Source organism: Canis lupus, chromosome X (assembly GCF_011100685.1).
Source record: "Canis lupus familiaris isolate Mischka breed German Shepherd chromosome X, alternate assembly UU_Cfam_GSD_1.0, whole genome shotgun sequence".
Lineage (NCBI taxonomy): Eukaryota > Metazoa > Chordata > Mammalia > Carnivora > Canidae > Canis > Canis lupus.
The window spans coordinates 93262007-93282301 of record NC_049260.1 but is presented as its reverse complement, the minus strand read 5'-3'; the positions used below and the strand labels follow the sequence as shown (position 1 = coordinate 93282301).

At 41.7% G+C, this 20295-nt stretch overlaps 1 protein-coding gene and 1 pseudogene across 5 annotated transcripts in view; one reads left to right on the top strand and one right to left on the bottom strand.

The window, feature by feature from the left end:
- The first annotated feature begins 11126 nt into the window (after positions 1 to 11126).
- The window catches only part of CUL4B (cullin 4B), a 48004-nt gene continuing 38835 nt past the window's right edge, over positions 11127 to 20295 (top strand). The window contains exons 1-4 of one of the 5 annotated variants that reach the window (XM_038588217.1): positions 11127 to 11537; positions 11680 to 11762; positions 11887 to 11964; positions 16386 to 16598. In XM_038588217.1, the coding sequence (XP_038444145.1) occupies positions 11904 to 11964; positions 16386 to 16598 (274 nt within the window). In that variant the 5' untranslated portion in view covers positions 11127 to 11537; positions 11680 to 11762; positions 11887 to 11903. The other 4 variants (XM_038588219.1, XM_038588215.1, XM_038588216.1 and 1 more) reach the window with 4 other exon arrangements.
- LOC102156057 lies at positions 18072 to 19256 on the bottom strand (annotated as a pseudogene).

Genomic DNA, 20295 nt, shown 5'->3' with positions numbered 1-20295 from the left:
TACAAAAAATAAAATAAAATAAAATATTAAAAAAAGAAGGTAGACTCCATCAAGAACATGTAACAATCATGGACATTAATGCATATGACAAATGAATTAAAGATATACAAAACAAAATGTATTAGAAATATGAGTAGAGGGGATCCCCGGGTGGCTCAGCAGTTTAGCGCCGCCTTCGGCCCAGGGCGTGATCCTGGAGTCCCGGGATCGAGTCCTGTATCAGGCTCCCTGCATGGAGCCTGCTTCTCCCTTTGCCTGTGTCTCTGCCTCTCTCTCTCTGTTTCTCATGAATAAATAAATAAAATCTTAAAAAAAAAAAAAAAGAAACATGAGCAGAGGAGCACCTGGGTGGCTCTGTCAGTTAAGTGTGTGCCTTCAGCTCAGGTCATGATCCCAGAGTCCTGGGATGGAGCCCCCATATCCAGCTCCCTGCTCAGCAGGCAGTCTGTTTCTCCCTCTCATGTTCCCCCTGCTTGTTCTCTCTCTCTCTCTCTCTCTGTCAAATAAATAAATAAAATATATTAAAAAAGAAATAAGAGGAGAATAAAAATTTACAAATAACCAATCATGGCGGGGGGGATAGTCACCACTCTTGCTCCCCCTTTCCTCCCTATCCTCCTTCTGTCCTTATCCCTTTCCTATCTTTCCCCCTACTTTCCTCTAAAAAGATATATTTAGCACCTAATATGTGTCAGGTATTGTGTTACATACTGTGAGCACAGTAGCTAGCAAAACAACCTCGGTGCCTGCCGGTGAAATTTACAGTCTACTCAGAGACAAATTATTCAAATACTAATTCAAATACATGTAAAATCACAACTGTGATGAGTGCTCTGTAGAAAAGGTATGAGAGGTCAGGGCAAGCTTCCTTGCCCAAGTGAAACCTCCCCAGAGACCTGTAAAGTACATGGAAGTTAACTGGATGAGGAGGGAGAAAAGACATTCCAAGCAGAGGGAAAGGATGTGCAAAGGCCCTATGGCAGGAGGACGTTTATTGCATGTGAGGGACAAAAGAGAGCTGGTGCAGCTGTAACTCAGCAGGTGGAGAGTTTTATAAAATGACATTGATGAGATAGATATCATTGGCCAGGCTGTGCAGGGCCCTAGAGGCTATGGTGGTGATTTGTGTCTTTATCCTAAGCACAGTAGGGATTATCGGAAAGATTAAAAGTGGAAAAGACTATTCCATCTGTAAAAGGTATTAGATGAGGGGCAAACATCAAAGCAGGGAGCTCAATTAGAAGATCACAACTATATGTGTCGTGAGAAAAAAAGGTACCTTAGTGGTGTGGAGAGTGGTAGACATCGAGAGAGAACGGAGCTTTAAGAGATGCTTAGTAGGCAAAATTGATAGGGCTTCAGGACGGGTTGTGCATGAAAATAAGAGAGAGAGGGAACGTGGCAAGGATGACTCCCTGGTTTCTGGCTTTTGCAAATGGATGAATGATGGTGCCATTCACTGAGATAGGAACACTACAAGAGGACCATATTATTGTTCTTGGTTTTTAGAGGGAAGAGGAAGAGTTTGGTTTTGAATATGTTGAATTTGAGGTGCTTCTGAGACATTCAAGAGGAGATGTACAGTAGACACGTGGATAAAAATGTTTGGAGCTCAGAGAAAAGCTGGAGATATAAATTTATTAGATATATGAACAGCTGCTAATCGAAGTCCCTGATTTGGATGAGATTTTATTTTTATTTAAAAAAATTATTTAATTAGGGGATCCCTGGGTGGCTCAGTGGTTTGGCACCTGCCTTTGGCCCAGGGTGCGATCCTGGAGTCCTGGGATCGAGTCCCGCATTGGGCTCCCGGTGTGGAGCCTGCTTCTCCCTCCTCCTGTGTCTCTGCCTCTATCTCTCTCTATATATATGTCTATCAAAAATAAATAAATAAATAAATAAATAAATAAATAAATAAATAAATCTTTAAAATTTTTTTAATTAACTTATTTGACAGAGAGAGAGGGAAGTGGCAGAGGGAGAGGAAGGAAACAGACTCACAGCTGAGTAGGGAGCCTGATTGGGGCTCAGTCTCAGGACTCTGGGATTATCATCTGAGCCCAAGGCAGATGTTGAACTGACTGAGCCACCCAGATGCCCCTTAATTAATTTTTTAGAGGAGGGGTAGTGGAAGAGGGAGAGAAAGAGAATCTTAAGCAGGCTCCACACCCAGTGCAGAGCCTGACACAGGGCTTGATCCCACAACCCTGAGATCATGACCTGAGCCAAAAGCAAGAGTCAGATGCCCAACTGACTGAGATTTTAAAGTTTTTATTTTTAAATTTTAACTTATTTATTTGAGAGAGAGAGAGAGTGAGTGAGTGAGAGAGGAGGAGCAGTGGAAGAGGGAGAAGCAGGCTCGTCAGTGAGCAGGAAGCCCATGTGGGGCTTAATCTCAGGACACCAGGATCATGAACTGAGCTAAAGACAGACGTTTAACCAAATGAGCCACCCAGGGGCCCTTAGAGTTTAAAGTTTTTAAATTTAGAGATTTTAAATATCACCCTGGATGAGATTTTTAAAGTGAGAAGGGCTAAACTGAGTTGAATGTTAGCATTTAGTGGTTGGAAAGGAGGATAAGGAGGAACCAAAGAGGTATGAAAAAAGCTGGGAGAGTGATGTGCCAGATAAATCAAGGAAAGGGAATTTCAAAAAGAAGGAGTGGCAGTGTGGAGGTTCCTCAAAAAATTAAAAATAGAACTACCATATGATGCAGTCAATTCCATTTCTGGGTATTTACCCAAAGAAAAACAAAAACACCAATTTGAAGAGATATGTGCACTCCATGTTCATTGCAGCATTATTATTCTTTTAAGATTTTATTATCTCGGGATCGCTGGGTGGCACAGCGGTTTGGCGCCTGCCTTTGGCCCAGGGCGCAATCCTGGAGACCCGGGATCGAATCCCACATCGGGCTCCCTGCATGGAGCCCGCTTCTCCCTCTGCCTGTGTCTCTGCCTCTCTCTCTCTCTCTCTGTGACTATCATGAATAAATAAATAACATCTTTAAAAAACAAAGATTATCTCTACACTCAAGTTGGGGCTCAAACCCACAACCCCAAGATCAAGAGTCACATGCTCCACTGACTGAGCCAGTCAGGAGCACCCATTGTGGCATTATTTACAACAGCCAAAATATGGAAACGACCTAAGTGTCCACTGATAGATAAATAGATAAAGATGTGATACACACACACACACACCACACACACACACAGGGAAAATAAATAAATAAATAAATAAATAAATAAATAAATAAATAAATAAATAAATAAATAAATTTTAAAAAACAAACGAACAGGGCAGCCCTGGTGGCACAGCGGTTTATGGCACCGCCTGCGGCCCGGGGTGTGATCCTGGAGACCCGGGATCAGGTCCCACGTCGGGCTCCCTGCATGGAGCCTGCTTCTCCCTCTGCCTTGTGTCTCTGCCTCTTTCTCTCTCTGTGTCTCTATGAATAAGTAAATAAAATCTTAAAAAAAATAATAATAATATAAAAAAAACGAACATAGAATATATTCTTTGCAAATACCCATCGAACATTTTAAAAAAATGAATCATGTATTAGTCTGCAAAAATGTAGAAATCATACAAGTAGCATTCTCTGGTCACAATGCAATAATATTGGAAATTAACGACAGAAAAAGAGCCAAGAAAATAAACACACATAATTTTTTCTGATCAAAGTCCCTTAAATAACAGCTTTCTTGAGATATAATTTATATACTATAAAATTCACCCTTTTAAAGAATACAATTCGAAAGTTTTGGTATATTCATGGAATTGGGCAACCACTGCCACATTCTTATTTTAGAATATTTTCAGCACCCCAAAAAGAAATCCTGTACTCATTAGCTGTCATATCCTATTCTTCGCTTTTCTCAACCCCTAGCAACCACTAATCCACTCTCTGTCTCTATACATTTGCCTATTCTGGACGTTTCATATAAATGTAACTACACAATATGTAGTCTTTTGTGACTGGCTTCTTTAACTGAACCTAATATTTTCTTTTCTTTTCTTTTTAAAAAACATTTTATTTATTTATTGGACAGAAAGAGAGAGCGTACAAGTAAGGGGGAGCAGTAGGCAGAGGGAAAAAGAGAAGCAGGCTCCCCACTGAGCAGGGAGCATGATGCGGGACTCAATCCCAGGACCCCGGGATCATGACCTGAGCCAAAGGCAGAAGCTTCACCAACTGAGCTACCCAGGCACCCCAAGCCTAATATTTTCAAGGTTAATCCACATTGTAGCATCTGTAGCATCTAGCATCCATGTTGTAGTACCAGTACTTCATTCTTTTTTATGGCTGAATAATATTCCATTGTATGGATATGCTGTAATTGTTTATTTATTCACCAGTTGAAGGGTATTTAGGTTATTTCTAACCTAATTAGCTATTATGAATAATGCTGCCATGAACATTTGCATACAAGTTTTTGTGTGGACATATGTTTTTATTTCTCTTGGGTGTATACCTAAGAGAGAAATTGCTGAATCTTATGGCAATTCTATGTTTAACATTATGCAGAACTGCCAAACTGTTTTCCAAAAAGGTTGAACTAGTTTATTTTCCCATAGCAATGTATGAGGCTTCCAGTGTCTCTTCATCCTCACCAACACATATTGTTTTAATTATAGCCATCCTGATAAGGCATTTTTAAGACATTTAATAAACTCTTATAGAATAGTTTATTTTTTAAAAAGATTTTATTGGGGATCCCTGGGTGGCTCAGTGGTTAAGCACCTGCCTTCAGCCCAGGGCGCGATCCTGGAGTCATGGGATTGAGTCCCACATCGGGCTCCCTGCATGGAGCCTGCTTCTCCCTCTGCCTGTGTCTCTGCCTCTCTCTCTCTCTCTGTGTCTCTCATGAATAAATAAATAAAAACTTTTTAAAAATAAATAAAAATAAAAAAGATTTTATTTATTTGACAAGAAAGATTTTATTTATTTGACTTGTGCACGTACAAGCAGGGGGAGCAGCAGGCAGAGGGAGAAACAGGCTTCTCAATGAGTAGGACCCTAGGATCATGACCTGAGCTGAAGGCAGACACTGTTAAGCAGCTGAGCCACTCAGGCACCCCCAGAATAGTTTTAGATTTAGAAGAGGACACAAGAATATTACAGAGTTCCTATAAACCAGCCACTCAGTTTTTCCCAGTGTTAACATTAATCCGTACATTTATCACAAAGTAACAAAGCAATATTGATACATTATTATTCAGATTTCCTTAGTTTTTACCTAGTGTTCTTTTTTCTGTTTCAGTATCCCATCCAGGGCACCACATTATTTTTAGGTAGAGGGAGAGAGAGAGAGATTGAGAGAGAGAGAGAGAAAGTCTGAAGCAGGCTCCATGGGCCTGGATCTCATGACCCTGAGATCATGACCTCAGGCAAAATCAAGAATTGGACAGTTAAACTGATTGAGCCACACAGGCACCCCTGGAGGCTTCTCTTTAAAGTGGGTTGGTATAGAGGTGATAGAAAGGCTGTTCCCCTGAATTCCTGCAAATTGCCAAAACAATTTTACTTCGGCAGCACAGGACTTAAGTGTGTTATTTCTCTCCTGGCCAGAGGTGCTTCTCTTTTTTTATTTTTCCCTATATTTTGTGGAAGTCTAGATTATACATACTAAGGTCTGCTCTTTTTTTTCCTTTCTAGAATCCTACACTCACACAAGACAACTTTGAGAAGCAAAGAGCTCACTTTAGTGTGAACGTTTTGGCTTTAACTTTGGAATGAGTCGAGGGATGGAGGGGCACCGCTGCTCACTGCTCGCACAGAGGCTAAGCTGATCCTTCTTTTCTGAATGCAATTCTTTAATTGCCCTGAGGGACCCCCCTTCCCACCGCTTTTTGTATTCATTCTGAGATTTGATTTTCTCTGGATTTGCTCCATCAATTTTCTCTTGGATGTTTTAGACGGGGCTCCTCCTCTTCTCTTATCAATATGATTAGATCTGATTTCTATCCTCAAGAGATTCTTCACAATTTCTGAACTGCTGATGGTACACTTTCCTTAAATTATGCCACTCTTGGTCCTTTTAAAAGATTTGGGGAGGAGAAGATAGGGACAGAGTTACCAGTGCTTCGGCTCTCATCTTGATCTAATCTGACCAAAGTAATTTTCTTATGTCAATTTGCCTAAGGCAAAGAAGAGTGGCTAGGACTCACTCTGAGAGGCAAGTGGAAAGGGCCTCTTGCAGCCCTGGCTTCTAATTTGGCAGGACTTCTAATTAAGGCCCATTAGAAACCTAGTATCTGCATATCAGTGCCTCTCAGAGAGCCAAGCTGGCTGCTAGCAGTCAGAACCCTCAGAGTAGAAAAATTGCACTCACACACACACACACAAAAGGTGCCCCTCAGGGTAAAAAAAAAGCTTGCCTTTCTCTGCTAATAGGGGCATTCCTGTATGAGGGCTCAAGGCTGGCAGACTGCAGGCTCCTCTCACCCTCCTCCTGCATACACCTTCAAATGTGCACCCTTGTGCAGGACATATCCCGCAGAACCATTTACAGCAAATGGTAGCCTTGGTTAATGCCAACTACAACGCCCAGAGACAAAGCCTCCACCCTCTTGGGCTTCTCCCAATTCCACACATGTACAGGGCTAAGAGGTCAAGTTCAAACTCGGAAAGACTTTGCTCAAGTAGGCTTCCTATGACAGAAACCTTTACTGCTCACTACCCTCTGCCTCAAGAGACAGGCCTCTGACTTCCCTAAGCCCCCAAAGCTGACATTGTAGAGTAGCCAGAGATCATATCTCCAACAATTGGGGAACTATGGTTTTAAAGTCTAGGCCCTCTTCATTGGAGAGAGAGCTGCCACCCTCAGCATCAAGAGGAGAGGTCTTTAATGCAAATGTCACCAACAGACCTTAAAGACCATCAACTGCCACTAGGCCTCTCCAGGAGTTGTCCTCAGAAACTAGGGACAAGACCTCTATTGACCATCCCAGAGTGCCCCCTCCCTCTCCTGCCCTCCACAACCTACCCATTTCCCTAACTTGGGCCATCAACATATCTACCAGAAGTAATTCTCTTGGCAACCCTGCAGGAGGGATATAGATATAGATATAGATATAGATATAGATATAGATATAGATATACCATATAGATATCCATATGTGCATATATGCCCTTCTGCCTCTCTAATACCATATCCCAGAAATTATCTATATTAACAGTTTGTTGCATTGCCTTCTCAACCTGATAGTATGCTTATGCAAGTATATAAGACAAATATATCTATATTTTAAAACAAAAATGAAGTGGAATTAGTTAATACACATTGGGCTATAACTTGTTTTATTTTCCACTTAATGCATCAAAGATACCTTTCATTTTTTAAAATTTATTTATTTATGATAGTCACACACACACAGAGTGAAAGAGGCAGAGACACAGGCAGAGGGAGAAGCAGGCTCCATGCATCGGGAGCCCGATGTGGGATTCGATCCCGGGTCTCCAGGATCGCGCCCTGGGCCAAAGGCAGGCGCTAAACCGCTGCACCACCCAGGGATCCCCAAAGATACCCTTCAGATGGATACATATAGCTCCATCATTTTCTTTTTTGTGGCTTCATAGTATTTCATTGCACAGATATACCATGATTTTTTTTAAGCAGCCAAAGGCTTTAAAAAAAATTATTTATTTAAGTTGGGGAGGGGTAGAGGGAGAGAGTCTTTTTTTTTTTAATTTATTTTTTATTGGTGTTCAATTTACTAACATACAGAATAACCCCCAGTGCCCGTCACCCATTCACTCCCACCCCCCGCCCTCCTCCCCTTCCACCACCCCTAGTTCGTTTCCCAGAGTTAGCAGTCTTTACGTTCTGTCTCCCTTTCTGATATTTCCCACACATTTCTTCCCCCTTCCCTTATATTCCCTTTCACTATTATTTATATTCCCCAAATGAATGAGAACATATAATGTTTGTCCTTCTCCGACTGACTTACTTCACTCAGCATAATACCCTCCAGTACACCATGATTTGTTTAGCTTTCCCATCCAGGTACTAAACAGGCTCAACTTTGCTTAGCTTCTAAGATCAGGTGAGTTTGGGCATGTTCAGTGTGCTATGGCCACAGACTATTTAGCTCTCTTAGCTTCCCCCATCCTTTCCTCTTCATCTTCTCGACAGAGTCATAGCATTTTTTGGATAAACTATTATGTCAGTATCACTATGATTATGTAAAAATGATTCACTGCTGAGCCAGGTAGTATATTATGCTTACATTTCCTTTCTTCTTCTTCTTTTTTTTTTAATTTTATTTATTTATTCCTGAGAGACACACAGAGAGAGAGAGAGACACAGGCAGAGGGAGAAGCAGGCTCCATGCAGGGAACCGGACGCGGGACTCGATCCCGGGTCTCCAGGATCACGCCCTGTGCTGAAGGCGGCGCTAAACCGCGGAGCCACCTGGGCTGCCGTCGTCCTCCTCCTCCTCCTCCTCCTCCTCCTCCTCCTCCCTCCTCCTCCTCCCCTCCTCCCCTCCTCCTCCCCCTCCTCCTCCCCCTCCTCCTCCCCTCCTCCTCCCCCTCCTCCTCCCCCTCCTTCTCCTCCTCCTCCTTCTTCTTCCTTTCTTCTTCCTTTCTTTCTTCTTTCTTCTTCTTCTAGTTTTTAAGTTTTTATTTAAATTCTAATGAGCTATATTTCCTTTCTTTTTTGAGATTTTATTTATTTATTCATGAGAGATACGGAGAAAGAGGCAGAGACACAGGCAGAGGGAGAAGCAGGCTCCATGTAGGAGGTCCTATGTGGGACTTGATCCCAGGACTCCGGGATCACATCATAAGCTGAAGGCCGACTTTCAACCGTTGAGCCTCCGAGGCATTCCACTACGTTTCCTTCCTTAAGCAACTTTCTCTCCCTGGATTTAATAATTATCTCTCCTTTTCATTTGCTTAATTTTCGATGGTGTTCCATAGAGTTGTACAGTGCATGGCCTGTGAAGTTATGTATGGCAGCCCTGTTTTTTTTTTTAAAGATTTTATTTATTCATGAGAGACAGAGAAAGAGAGAGAGAGGCAGAGACATAGGCAGAGGTAGAAGCAGGCTCCCTGAAATAAACCTGGTGCAGGACTCAATCCCAGACCCCAAGATCACACTCTGAGCCAAAGGCAGACACTTTACCACTGAGCCACCCGGACGTCCCTATTCCCCTTATTTTCAATGGAGCACACTCCACTATCTTTATTTGTCTTCAAATCTATAATCTCTCTGGTTCATTTTCATTTACTTGTTTTTTAGTCTACTTTAAAAACTTTTTTACTAATAAGTAACATACAGAAATGCACAAATGATAAGCATATAGTTCAATGAACTTTCACAAGCAGAACCGGCCATATCATAAGCATCTGGATCACTCTCTGGTTCATTTTTTACAAATAATAAACCTTTTTGCTGGGGTGACATATGTGAGGAACTTAGAACAGTCCATAGTATATTGTGAGTGCTTTTGCTAGTTCTAGCTAGTATTATTCAGTTACCTGTCAACCTGCTTTCCATTCTCACAAGTTAAGCTTTCATGTAACATTTATCTCTTAGTTTCATGGAAGATGGAGTCTACATTCTGTTTTTATTTTCCTTATTGTTTACAGGTGATTTCTGTACTTCACTCCTTACAAAATTTTTATTTTTTATATAGTCTTGTCTGTCAATGGATAGCGAAAAGGTACCAGATAAAAACCAGCAGCTATTCCTTATAAAAATTCTGAGTACAGGGGCACCTGAATGGCTCAATCAGTTAAGCATCTGCCTTTGGCTCAGGTTGTATTCCTGGGGTCCTGGGATTGAGCCCTGCATCGGCAGGGAACCTGCTTCTTCCTCTCCCTCTGCCCTTCTTCCCTGTTCAGGTCAGGCTCTCTGTCTCTCTCAAATAAAATCTTTAAAAAGTTCTAAGTACAAAAGAATAGAAGACAACTTTCTAAATATAGGAAAGAGTTTCAAAAGCCATATGCCAGCATCATGATCAAGTTCTCTCCTATCAATTTCAGGAATAAGGTACAGATGTCCTCTATAGTTTTTTGAAGGTTCTAAAATGTAATAAACCAAGAAAATGAAATAAGTTGTATAAATCTAAAAGGAAAAAAGGAAAAAAAAGGATAATTATTTACAGATGATATGATGATATGCATTGAGAATCCAAGAAATGGGGCAGCCCAGGTGGCTCAGCGGTTTAGCGCCGCCTTCAGCCCAGGGTGTGATCCTGGAGACCCGGGATTGAGTCCCACGTCGGGCTCCCTGCATGGAGCCTGCTTCTCCCTCTGCCTCTGTCTCTGCCTCCCTCTCTCTCTCACTCTGTGTGTCTCTCATGAATAAATAAAATCTTTAAAAAAAAAAGAATCCAAGAAATGCAATTTAAACACTATTAAAACTGAGAAGGCTATATAGTGGACATCTGCTGTTTTGATTTGCCCAGCATTCTTTCTTCCCTGCTTCTAGTAGTAGCACTCCTTTTCATTTGGAGAGCTGTTTCTCTTTCACTGTCCTTTCAATATAGTACTGGTGGGACAGGTAATGATAGTAACTTGCCCCATTGCACCCTCCACAGACCCAGCTCTGCACCTAACCCAGGATGGGCTAATCATAATATCAAACTCTGCTGGACACAATGGCAGCTCCAAAGGGTAGGCATGTGTCCTAGGCCAGAGATACAAGACCTTCCTTGGAATAATACAAATCAGAGGTAAAGAAGTAGCTTTTTCCTTTCTTTGGACATTAAACTGTAAGGATGTGACCCCAAAGCAGTTGGTAACCATGTCTCTATCATGTGAAGGAGTCTTAGAGAATGAGGCAATACAGAAAAGAGAGGTGGAGAGATGACCGAGTTTTATGTTTTTGCTTTTGGTTCCAATCAGGCCCCTGTTAGGCGAGTGGGGTTTCCCATGAAAGGATTGGTCAGATCTGCTGTCAATCAATCATCCTTGAAAACCGTTAAAAGCACCAGAACTCAAGCTTCAGTGGGCAGCACTTTCTTAGGAAAAAGCCCGCGAATTGCTAGCATGCCTAACGGTCGTCGGTGGTCAGTTGTTGTCCGCATTCCTAGCCGTTGGTTTTCTGATGTTAACAGAACGCTGGTAACCACAACAAATCCTGTTGGTCTTGGGGCAGTGCGTTAAAAGCTCCTTAGAGATTATGGAAAGAGGAGGGTATCCTTTAGGAGTTTACTGGCTGTGTGCCTGACTTGGAGCCAAGAGACTTTAAGCCAAGGCTCATCTCTGGCCACTTTAAATTATTTTGTGGTATACTTCTTTTCGTTATTCTCAGACGTTTAAAAGAGATATGTTGCTATAGAAGTTATAGCTTTTATTCACTGGTGATATGGGTAAGTTAGGCAAAAGCATGTCAGAGCCATAGTTACCTGCAGAGAAAATTCTCAGCCAGGTGGTGACCACGGCGTGGAAGAGGGATCCCAACAACCATGGCTCTGTAGTCTGATGAAGAGGCCAATATAGAAGATAGAGACCTGGTTTGGATCATAGTGAGATTGGACTTTGAGACCCTCTGAAATAGCTGGAGGACCCCTTGACCAGGGTCTGTTTGTTGGCCTGGAATCCCCCCCGGGTGGGTGTGGGAGTGGGGTGGGGGGGCACGAGCCATAGTAATTTAAAAGGGCATGGCAGATTTCCAATTTTAGATGTTAGTCTGAACAATTGTGCTTTTTCTCCCAAGTTAGCATTAAATGAAAGAAGAAAACTAAATATTAGACCCGAAACCATAAGGGATAACCGGGAAGGGTGTGATGAGCCAGCCAAAATTGTGAGTATTTTCTTGAAGATATGAAATAGGATGCAATTGATTGAGACCAGAGTCAATGGATCCAGAAAACTAGAGATATGGGAGAGAACTGCTGTTAACCTGAATTCTCTATTTTCTAATGTAGTCCTCCAAAGATGGACCATGTCACAGCCCTCTGAATCAGGGAATGGAAGAGATGATGCAGCCATCTCAGAAGATAATGGTGAGTAAATAAACTAGTAAAAGTCAAATGAGGTGAGGTATCTAACTCTTGATCTCATCTCAGGTCTTGATCTCACAGTTATGAGTTCAAGCCCCACATTAGGCTCCACACTGTTTTGGAGCCTACTTAAAAAAATAGTAACAATAGGGGCAGTCTGGGTGGCTCAGCGGTTTAGCGCAGCCTTCAGCCCAGGGCATGATCCTGGAGACCCCGATCGAGTCCACGTCAGATTCCCTGCATGGAGCCTGCTTCTCCCTCTGCCTGTGTCTCTGTCTCTGTGTCTCTCATGAATAAATAAATAAAATCTTTAAAGAAAAAAATAATAACAATAAAAATTAAAAACTATTATACAATTTTAATACATACAGAAGAATATGTGTGACATATAATTTATAGAGCATAGTAAGAAAACAAACACCCATGAATCCATCACCAAACTAAGAACTAGAACATTTAACAATGCTTTTGAATCTACCTAAGTTCTCCCCTTTGCTTCCCCCAGAGCAATCCCCTACCCTGGATTTTGTTTTGTTTTTTTCCCTTCTATATTTTCTATCCATTGTTTTCCTTAATTTTGAGCTTTACAAAAAAAAATTGTCAATTGCATATATTCTGTAATTATTGCCTTTTTCGTGTAACATTAATTTTGTGATTTATGCATATAGCTGTAATTAATTTTTCACTGTCGTGTAGTATTTCTTTGTGCAAATATACTCCCATTTAGTCATTCTATTAAAGAATATTCTCGGGGATCCCTGGGTGGCGCAGCGGTTTGGCGCCTGCCTTTGGCCCAGGGCGTGATCCTGGAGACCCGGGATCAAATCCCACATCGGGCTCCCGGTGCATAGAGCCTGCTTCTCCCTCTGCCTATGTCTCTGCCTCTCTCTCTCTCTCTCTCTGTCTCTGTGACTATCATAAATAAATAAAAATTAAAAAAAAATTTTAAAGAATATTCTCTTGTCATGTTTTGAGGTCCATATCAAAGTTGATACAGACTAGGAACAGAAAATCTGTAGCATGTTTTGAATCACTTCCTCCCTTAGGCCACCACTAAACAGTCTCCATATATCTATTATTAGTACTTAGTATATTCAAGGGCAAAGGATCAGAAATTTATTTTTTCTGTAAACGATTACATAGGAAATATTTTAGGCTCTTGCTGGCCATATGGCCTGTCCCAACTATTGAACTCTGTTGTTTTAGCACAGAAGCAGCCACAAAAAATATGTAGATGAATGAGTATGGCAGTATTCCAATAAAACTTTCTTATTTTTAAAAGATTTATTTATTTCAGTGAGAGAGTGCACACGTGCAGCGGGGAGGGGCAAAGGGAGAGGGAAACTCAAGCAGACTGCACTGAGCATGGAGCCCAACATGAGGCCTTATATCACTACCCTGAGATCAAACCCGAACTGAAACCAAGAGTCAGACGCTGAACAACTGCACCACCCAGGCACTCCCCCACCCCAATAAAACTTTATTTATAAAAATAGGCAGCTGGCTGGGTTCATTCAACTGACTGCCCTTTCCCAAACTCTGCTTTAGTTTATCTGGTTCCTGTAGCATTGTCCAGTATTGTGGTCACATGTGCACAAGTATTATCTCACTTCTTTCTCATTACCTTATTTCCCATGCTTATCTCTCCTCATACCCACCCCTCCACCTCCCCCCCCCCAGTTCCTGAACTAGTGGCTCAAAGTAAGAATTATCAGTAGCTACCACTCCAACAGCAAGTAGGGGTAAGTCAGGCCTGGTGCTAAGAGGCCTAGGAATTACTGTACCAGATTTTAGACAGAGATGCTGCCTTGATTTCCCTCAATACTCTAGGGGTTTTGGTTAGGACAAACTATTCCCTGAGAACGAGTTTCCTTGAAGATAGTAAGTATGTCTTAGTCTTTCTCACCTTCAGGATTTAAACCTGCGCCCTGTTTTCCTTCTTTGGGCCCCTTGCCCCCTCCCACTCTTCTTGCCTGGCTAATTCCCACTTACCCTCACAGATTTAAATTGAATTACTTTCTCTGGAAGCTATTATTTTCTCTGGAAGCTTTTTGTAACTCCCCACCTCCACCTTTTCTCTACTCCACCCCACCTTCCTAGGCTGTGCAGGTGTCTCTCTGTGTTCCTACAGCAGCTTTTATCACTCTGTCCTCTAATTGTCTGCCTCACCCACTAGGCCAATTGGGAACTGTTTGAGGGCAAGGGTTGTCTTTGTATACTCAGGGACTGGATCATAAGAGGTCCTCAGGCAAGGCTTGTTTAGTGTTTGTCAGGATTTGGCTAGGAGAGGGAGCTGGTTTCTACCTCTGGTGAAGATCAGCCGTTGATTGAGGGTCCAGCCAAAGAATGGACTAATTCTGATTCTCTAAAACCAAATTGTTGTCTCCTTGAATGTGCATTGCTTGCTGCCGCGTCCTGCCTGAACTGAATCCAAGCTTGGTCTCCTATTAGGCACTATGATTTGGCTCATCACAATAAAGGAGTAGTTTTTTTATTTCTTTTTTTTTTCCCTCTTGGTGAGTGGGGCTCTGAAAGTCTTTTCCTAACTTATCTATTACTTGAGACAATTTTGTGGCATGTCTTCTGCTTAAACTGGAAATTATGAGAAATACCATATTTGAGTTTAGAGAAAAAGTGGGTTTGGTTTATGTCTGTGGGCTTCATGTTTTTGGCAAGTCATTTTAACCTCCTTCCCTGAGCCTGTTTCTCATCTGTAAAATGGGGATGGCACCTGACCTATCTCATAGTGTGGTTATGAGGATAAAATAAGATTGTATGTGAAAGTGTTTTGAAAAACTATAAAATCAACCACAAATGGAATTTTGTATTAGTTCTGTATTCCCTTATGACATCTAGCACCATGCCTTGCCCAGAGTAGTTGCTCAATACATTTTTGTTGAGTGACCAAATGAATTGGCAAGAAAAATAATGCTATTGGTGGGAATAAAGGACATTTAATGGAATCAGGAAAAACAGATCACTTGACAATAGAAACATCCATATGGTGACTAATTCAGAGTTGGGCATTTATGTATAGCCCCAAATCTACATTCCTGATGTCTGGTCTTTGTTTTGCTTATAAAAATATTTAAATTTCTCTGAATAAGCTTTTGGCTGCTGAGATAAACTTAGCCAGATCTTAAATATGCAGCCATCACAAAGTAGGATTGGCCCCAGGCAATACTGTGAAGTCAGCAAGAGGTACTCTCAGAACTCTTTCCTCCCTTGATGTAACTTTACCCCCCTACCACACCCCCCATTGCAATGCCTAGTCCTAGTTCTGTTTACCTCCAGGCACTTAGGACTTTTGTATTATCCTTTGTTCCCAAGAAGCATTCACCTTAAAGGGTCAGGAACTGAGTCTCTCTGGCTAATTTGCATTTGAAAAAAGGATTCCTAGAGAAGGAGACTATTTTTATCAAAAGGAATGAATAAATAATTGTGAAATTTCAGGCTTTAAAGAGTACAAGGGCTTATCAGCCTCATTCAAATCTTGATGGTACTTAGTTCACCTACAGCTGTGGTCTCAATCTTGAAGGTAAGTAGATTCACCCTGAGAGCTTCTTAGAAATAATGGTAATGGAGTCACTACTCACAGAGATTCCAATTCAGTTGGACTAGTTTGAAACCTGGGCAAAGGTGTTTTTTTTTTTTCTTCTAAGTCCCCAGGTAATTCTGTTGTTTATTTGGAGTTGGGAGCCACTGATTTAAACCTAAAACGGCCTTGCTTTTGAGAAAAAGAAAAGCTGAATGCCATTGGAAGATCAAATCTTAAAGCAGGGTGGGAGGGACAGTGAGAGTCATTGATAAAGTGAAGGGAAGGTTAAAAATAGGTCCAGCAACTCCACAATAAGCAAGTGCTTGGCAGCACCAAAGAAAGAAATCTGTGGCTGATCCATTCCCTCAAACTAAACCCCAAGGGAAAATGGCCTGGCCCTAACTCTTAGTCCTTAAATCTGCTTTCCAGATGGTTCACAGGTATGACTGTAGGTGAAACCTCTGAGCTAAGGGGTTAAATCCTCAAATGTTTGATGTACCCAAGTCAGTAAGCCTTCAGTTAATGAGATAATTTTATGTAGAGGATAAATGATTTTATGTAAAATATGAGATCTGTGTTATTTATTTACATTGTACTGAGCACCAGGTTTAGCATTTGTTGTCAAGTTTCTTGCCTTAAACTCTAAGGTGGGCAGAGGGTGAATTCACATTGTATAGTTGGATCATCTTTGCATAAGTTTGATCTCAGTCATCCCTAGCAGCCCCTTGCTGTTGATAGCATCACAGAGCTCTTACTATGATGTAATGTTGGCTACTTCACCACAGCTTGGCTTGCCTTCTCCGTGTTTCCCTGCTTCAAAGATGGTCCTTCAAAAAGGCAGATAGGGAACATGGACTACCTTTTACCCACCAATTGTGTTTTCTAGACACATTCCTAAACAATGCTTGCCGCAGAAACATTTTTCGTATTCTTCTGAACAAGCAGTATCTCCTATATGGAAGGAAAATCCCACCAGTGGATGACAAGTCTTCTGTGAGCCTGAGTATCTGTCCACAGACAAGCCCCTGCTCTGAAATGTCTGAAGATGACTCAAAACCAAGCACCTTGGAGAATCCCCGTGATCAAAAAAGGGAAAAAGGTCATATTCTTTTTTAGAGACATAACTGCTGAAATAGGGGAATGGACATTAGAAAAACTAGTCCTGTCTTTGTGTTTCTTCCTTTATGCGTATATTTACCTGTATAAGTAGCTACAGATTTATTTGCTTGATTAAAAGAATACCAATAATAACTATACTTCATCTGGCAGCACTGTAAAGTTTAATTAATGTTTCTAAGGTATGAGTTGAACTCACAAGATGAAAGACTCTATATATGGAATATATATGTGTTAAGTGCCCAATCTGGTTTAGTCTGATAATGGCCATAATTGTATGGTGTCCTACACTGCATGTCTTGACTATTGTGGTTCCAGTGAGTTCAACCTTGAGAAATGTATTTTAATGTTGAAAATGTGTTTAACGTTGGTTGGCAAATGTTTGGATGTATATAATGTATATGGTTATGTCTTAATTAGCTCATTTATTTGATTCTTGATGTAAAAGAAAGATATTTTACAAAGAAACATGGAAGGTTTTTCTTCTTTTTAAATTGGTCCAAGAAGACACAAAGTTCTGGCCCTCACACATCATATAGTAGTATCTAAGTTGGTTTGTGCCACAAAATCTAAATGTTAAATAAAAAGATCATTATTGGGTCACCTCGGTGGTTCAGTGGTTGACCATCTGGCTTTGGCTCAGGTCATAATCTTGGAGTCCTGGGATCAGGTCCCACATCAGGCTCTGGGGTAGGGGGCTGCTTCTCCCTCTGCCTGTGTCTCTGCCTCTCTCTCTGTCTCTCACGAATAAGTAAATAAGATATTAAAAAAATAAAAATATCATTATTAAAATTACATATCAATATTAAGATGTACTAAATATATGAGGACTGACCTGGCACAAAATAAAATAAGATTGTTATGATATCAAAAGGAAGATTACTATTAGTCACCAAGATAAAAAAGAAAAATATTTTTCCACAAAACTCATTTAAGGATATTTCATGGAAAACTTAAATAGTAAGTTAGACTACTAGGTCATTCAAAGTGAACTATGCTCAAGAGCCAAGGATTATGCTTTTAGAGCTAACACGTAACTTGGAAGAGTGAAGGGCTTAGATAATCATGTCAGATTGGGAGCTATTATTATTAGAATGTAGTTGAATATTAACAAGACTCAGCTATGCTTTATGTTAGTCTAAATGTTTATCTTTGAATTGCAAAAGTAGTTTTCTGCCTTTATGTCCATTCCCTTTCAGTTGTACTAATATTTATAATTTTTAAAATAGCTAGCACTTTCATATAACCTTTAAGAAATACAATTACATGAATTAGAACAAGCCCCATTTTTTCAGTCTTGAAAAATCTTTGGTTAGAATGCAAATCCTTCTAGAAAAGGTATCAATTCGAGCCATTATCACCTGGCCCATCCACATACCCTTCTAAGGAATAGAACTACACAAAGTAGACAAACCTTGTTCATTAAATCTGGAAAATTAGTCAGTTAATCCTCTTCTGTAAAGACACAGCATTATTTTATTCTCATTCAAATGACGATATTCAATTCAGTATTTACTCTGCATTTACAGTTACTCAGCGTCCTGTGAAGTATGAGACACATAAAGGAAAGTTTACTGCTTCAGCATACCTTCCTTGGCTTTAAGAGTTTACAGTTTTAGGCAGCAGGAACAAAATGGGACTTTCAAAACGGAGAGGAGTCCATCTTCCCCACTTTTCAGCCTCTCTTACAGTTCTCTGTGGCCCTGGGGCCTAAGTTCCATTAGAGCCTTAGCCAATTGTAATCAAATAGCATATTCACTTTTATTTTTCTTGTATAAAACTATGTGTTAGCCACAGCTGGAGTCTGGGTCCTCTGCACAGAGATTCTGGTGTGGGTCTTTACAAGATGGTCAGTGAATTCCTCATAGGGAGACTTGGTGAACACAGTCTCTTTCCAGAGATCAGGGGTGAGATAGGTGTAGGTCTTGGAGATCGTATCAAAAGTAGCCTTGGCAAAGTTCCCCAGGCTGGCAGTGCAATCCCTGGCGGAAGTGTAGCAGTCGTCAATACCAGCCATCATCAGTAGCTTCTTGGGCACAGGGGCTGAGACCATGCCAGTGCCTCTGGGGGCAGGGATGAGACACACCAGCACAGAACCACAGTGACCAGTCACCTTGCATGGGACAGTGTTGGGCTTGCCGATCTTGTTCCCCCAGTAGCCTTGCCGCAGGGGGACAATGGAAAGCTTGGCCAGGATGATGGCCTCACGGATGGCAGTGGCTACCTCCTTAGAGCACTTGACGCCCAGACCGAAGTGTCCGTTGTAATCTCCGATGGCAACAAATGCCGTGAACCTGGTCCGCTGGCCAGCACAGGTCTGCTTTTGCACGGGCATGATTTTCAAAACCTCATCCTTGAGGGATGCCCCCCAAAGACGTCAATGATCTCAGATTCCTTGATGGGCAGAGAAAAGAGAGGGATCTCCTCCAGGGACTTGATCTTCATGTCCTTGACTAGGCGGCCCAGCTCGGTGACGGGGATCCACTCCTAGTCCTCCGACTTGCCTCCGCGAGCTCCGCGACCTCGGCCCGGCCCGACCGTGGCCACGGCCCGGATGCCGCTGGCGAAGCCTCCGCGGAAGCCGCCACGGCCTCCCATTCTGGGCCTCCCGGGCCTCTGCGGCACCGGCGTCATCCGCCATTTGGTGTTCTCCCGGAGAAGAAGGTGGATTTGCTCAAGGTGGATTTGCTATTTAACCGAAGACTTTTGAAGATCTAAAATTTTAAAAATAAATACATAAACAAAAAGTGGGCTTGTATAAGCAGCTACAAAATGGATCTATTCTTAGAGTTCTGATTTGTCTCTCTCAAACTATTCAATACAAACTGCTTTTACACTACCCATCACCTTGTTACTCCCCTGCTTTTTTTTTCTCCCCTGCTTTTAAAAGCCCAGCTTGCTCCCTCCTCTCCTTGCTGTCTACCCTAGGCTGCAAGGTAGACCAGACCTTTGGCTTTGTGCACCAGAGGAGGGAAGGAGAAATTCTCCTTCTACCCTTCAATGTCTTCCTGCTGGATTAAGAATTAAAGACAGATTAATAGGAGAAAAAAACCCAAAGTTTTATTATGTAGGCACAGAGGCCCAATTATGAAATTGAGACCTCAAGAAATGAACAAGACAGGCAGTTTTTATACATTTTAGACAATGAAACAAATTTGTGAGGCATTGACAGGATAAAGAAAACAAGTGTTTGGGAGTTTTAACTAGGGAATTCGAAGCAGGATTTAAATTGAGGTAGATTAGAAAAATGTTTCTGCATCTTTCTTGGCTTTAAAGTCTCTATCTCGGGATCCCTGGGTGGCGCAGCGGTTTGGCGCCTGCCTTTGGCCCAGGGCGCGATCCTGGAGACCCGGGATCGAATCCCACATCAGGCTCCCGGTGCATGGAGCCTGCTTCTCCCTCTGCCTATGTCTCTGCCTCTCTCTCTTTCTCTCTCTGTGACTATCATAAATAAATAAAAATTAAAAAAAAATAAAGTATCTATCTCTGGTAATAAGGATGTCTTTTTACATCTTAGTACAGGGAGGATATTTTTCTTATAGGAGATTTGTTTCCTGCTTTCAGAGGGACAGCAGTGGGTCTGCATGTCCTTTCACCAGTTGCTTCCCAAGTAGCTTCAATTCAAAATAATCAGTATGCCATTGTATTACATTTTGGGCAACCTGCCTTTGGCGCCCTAC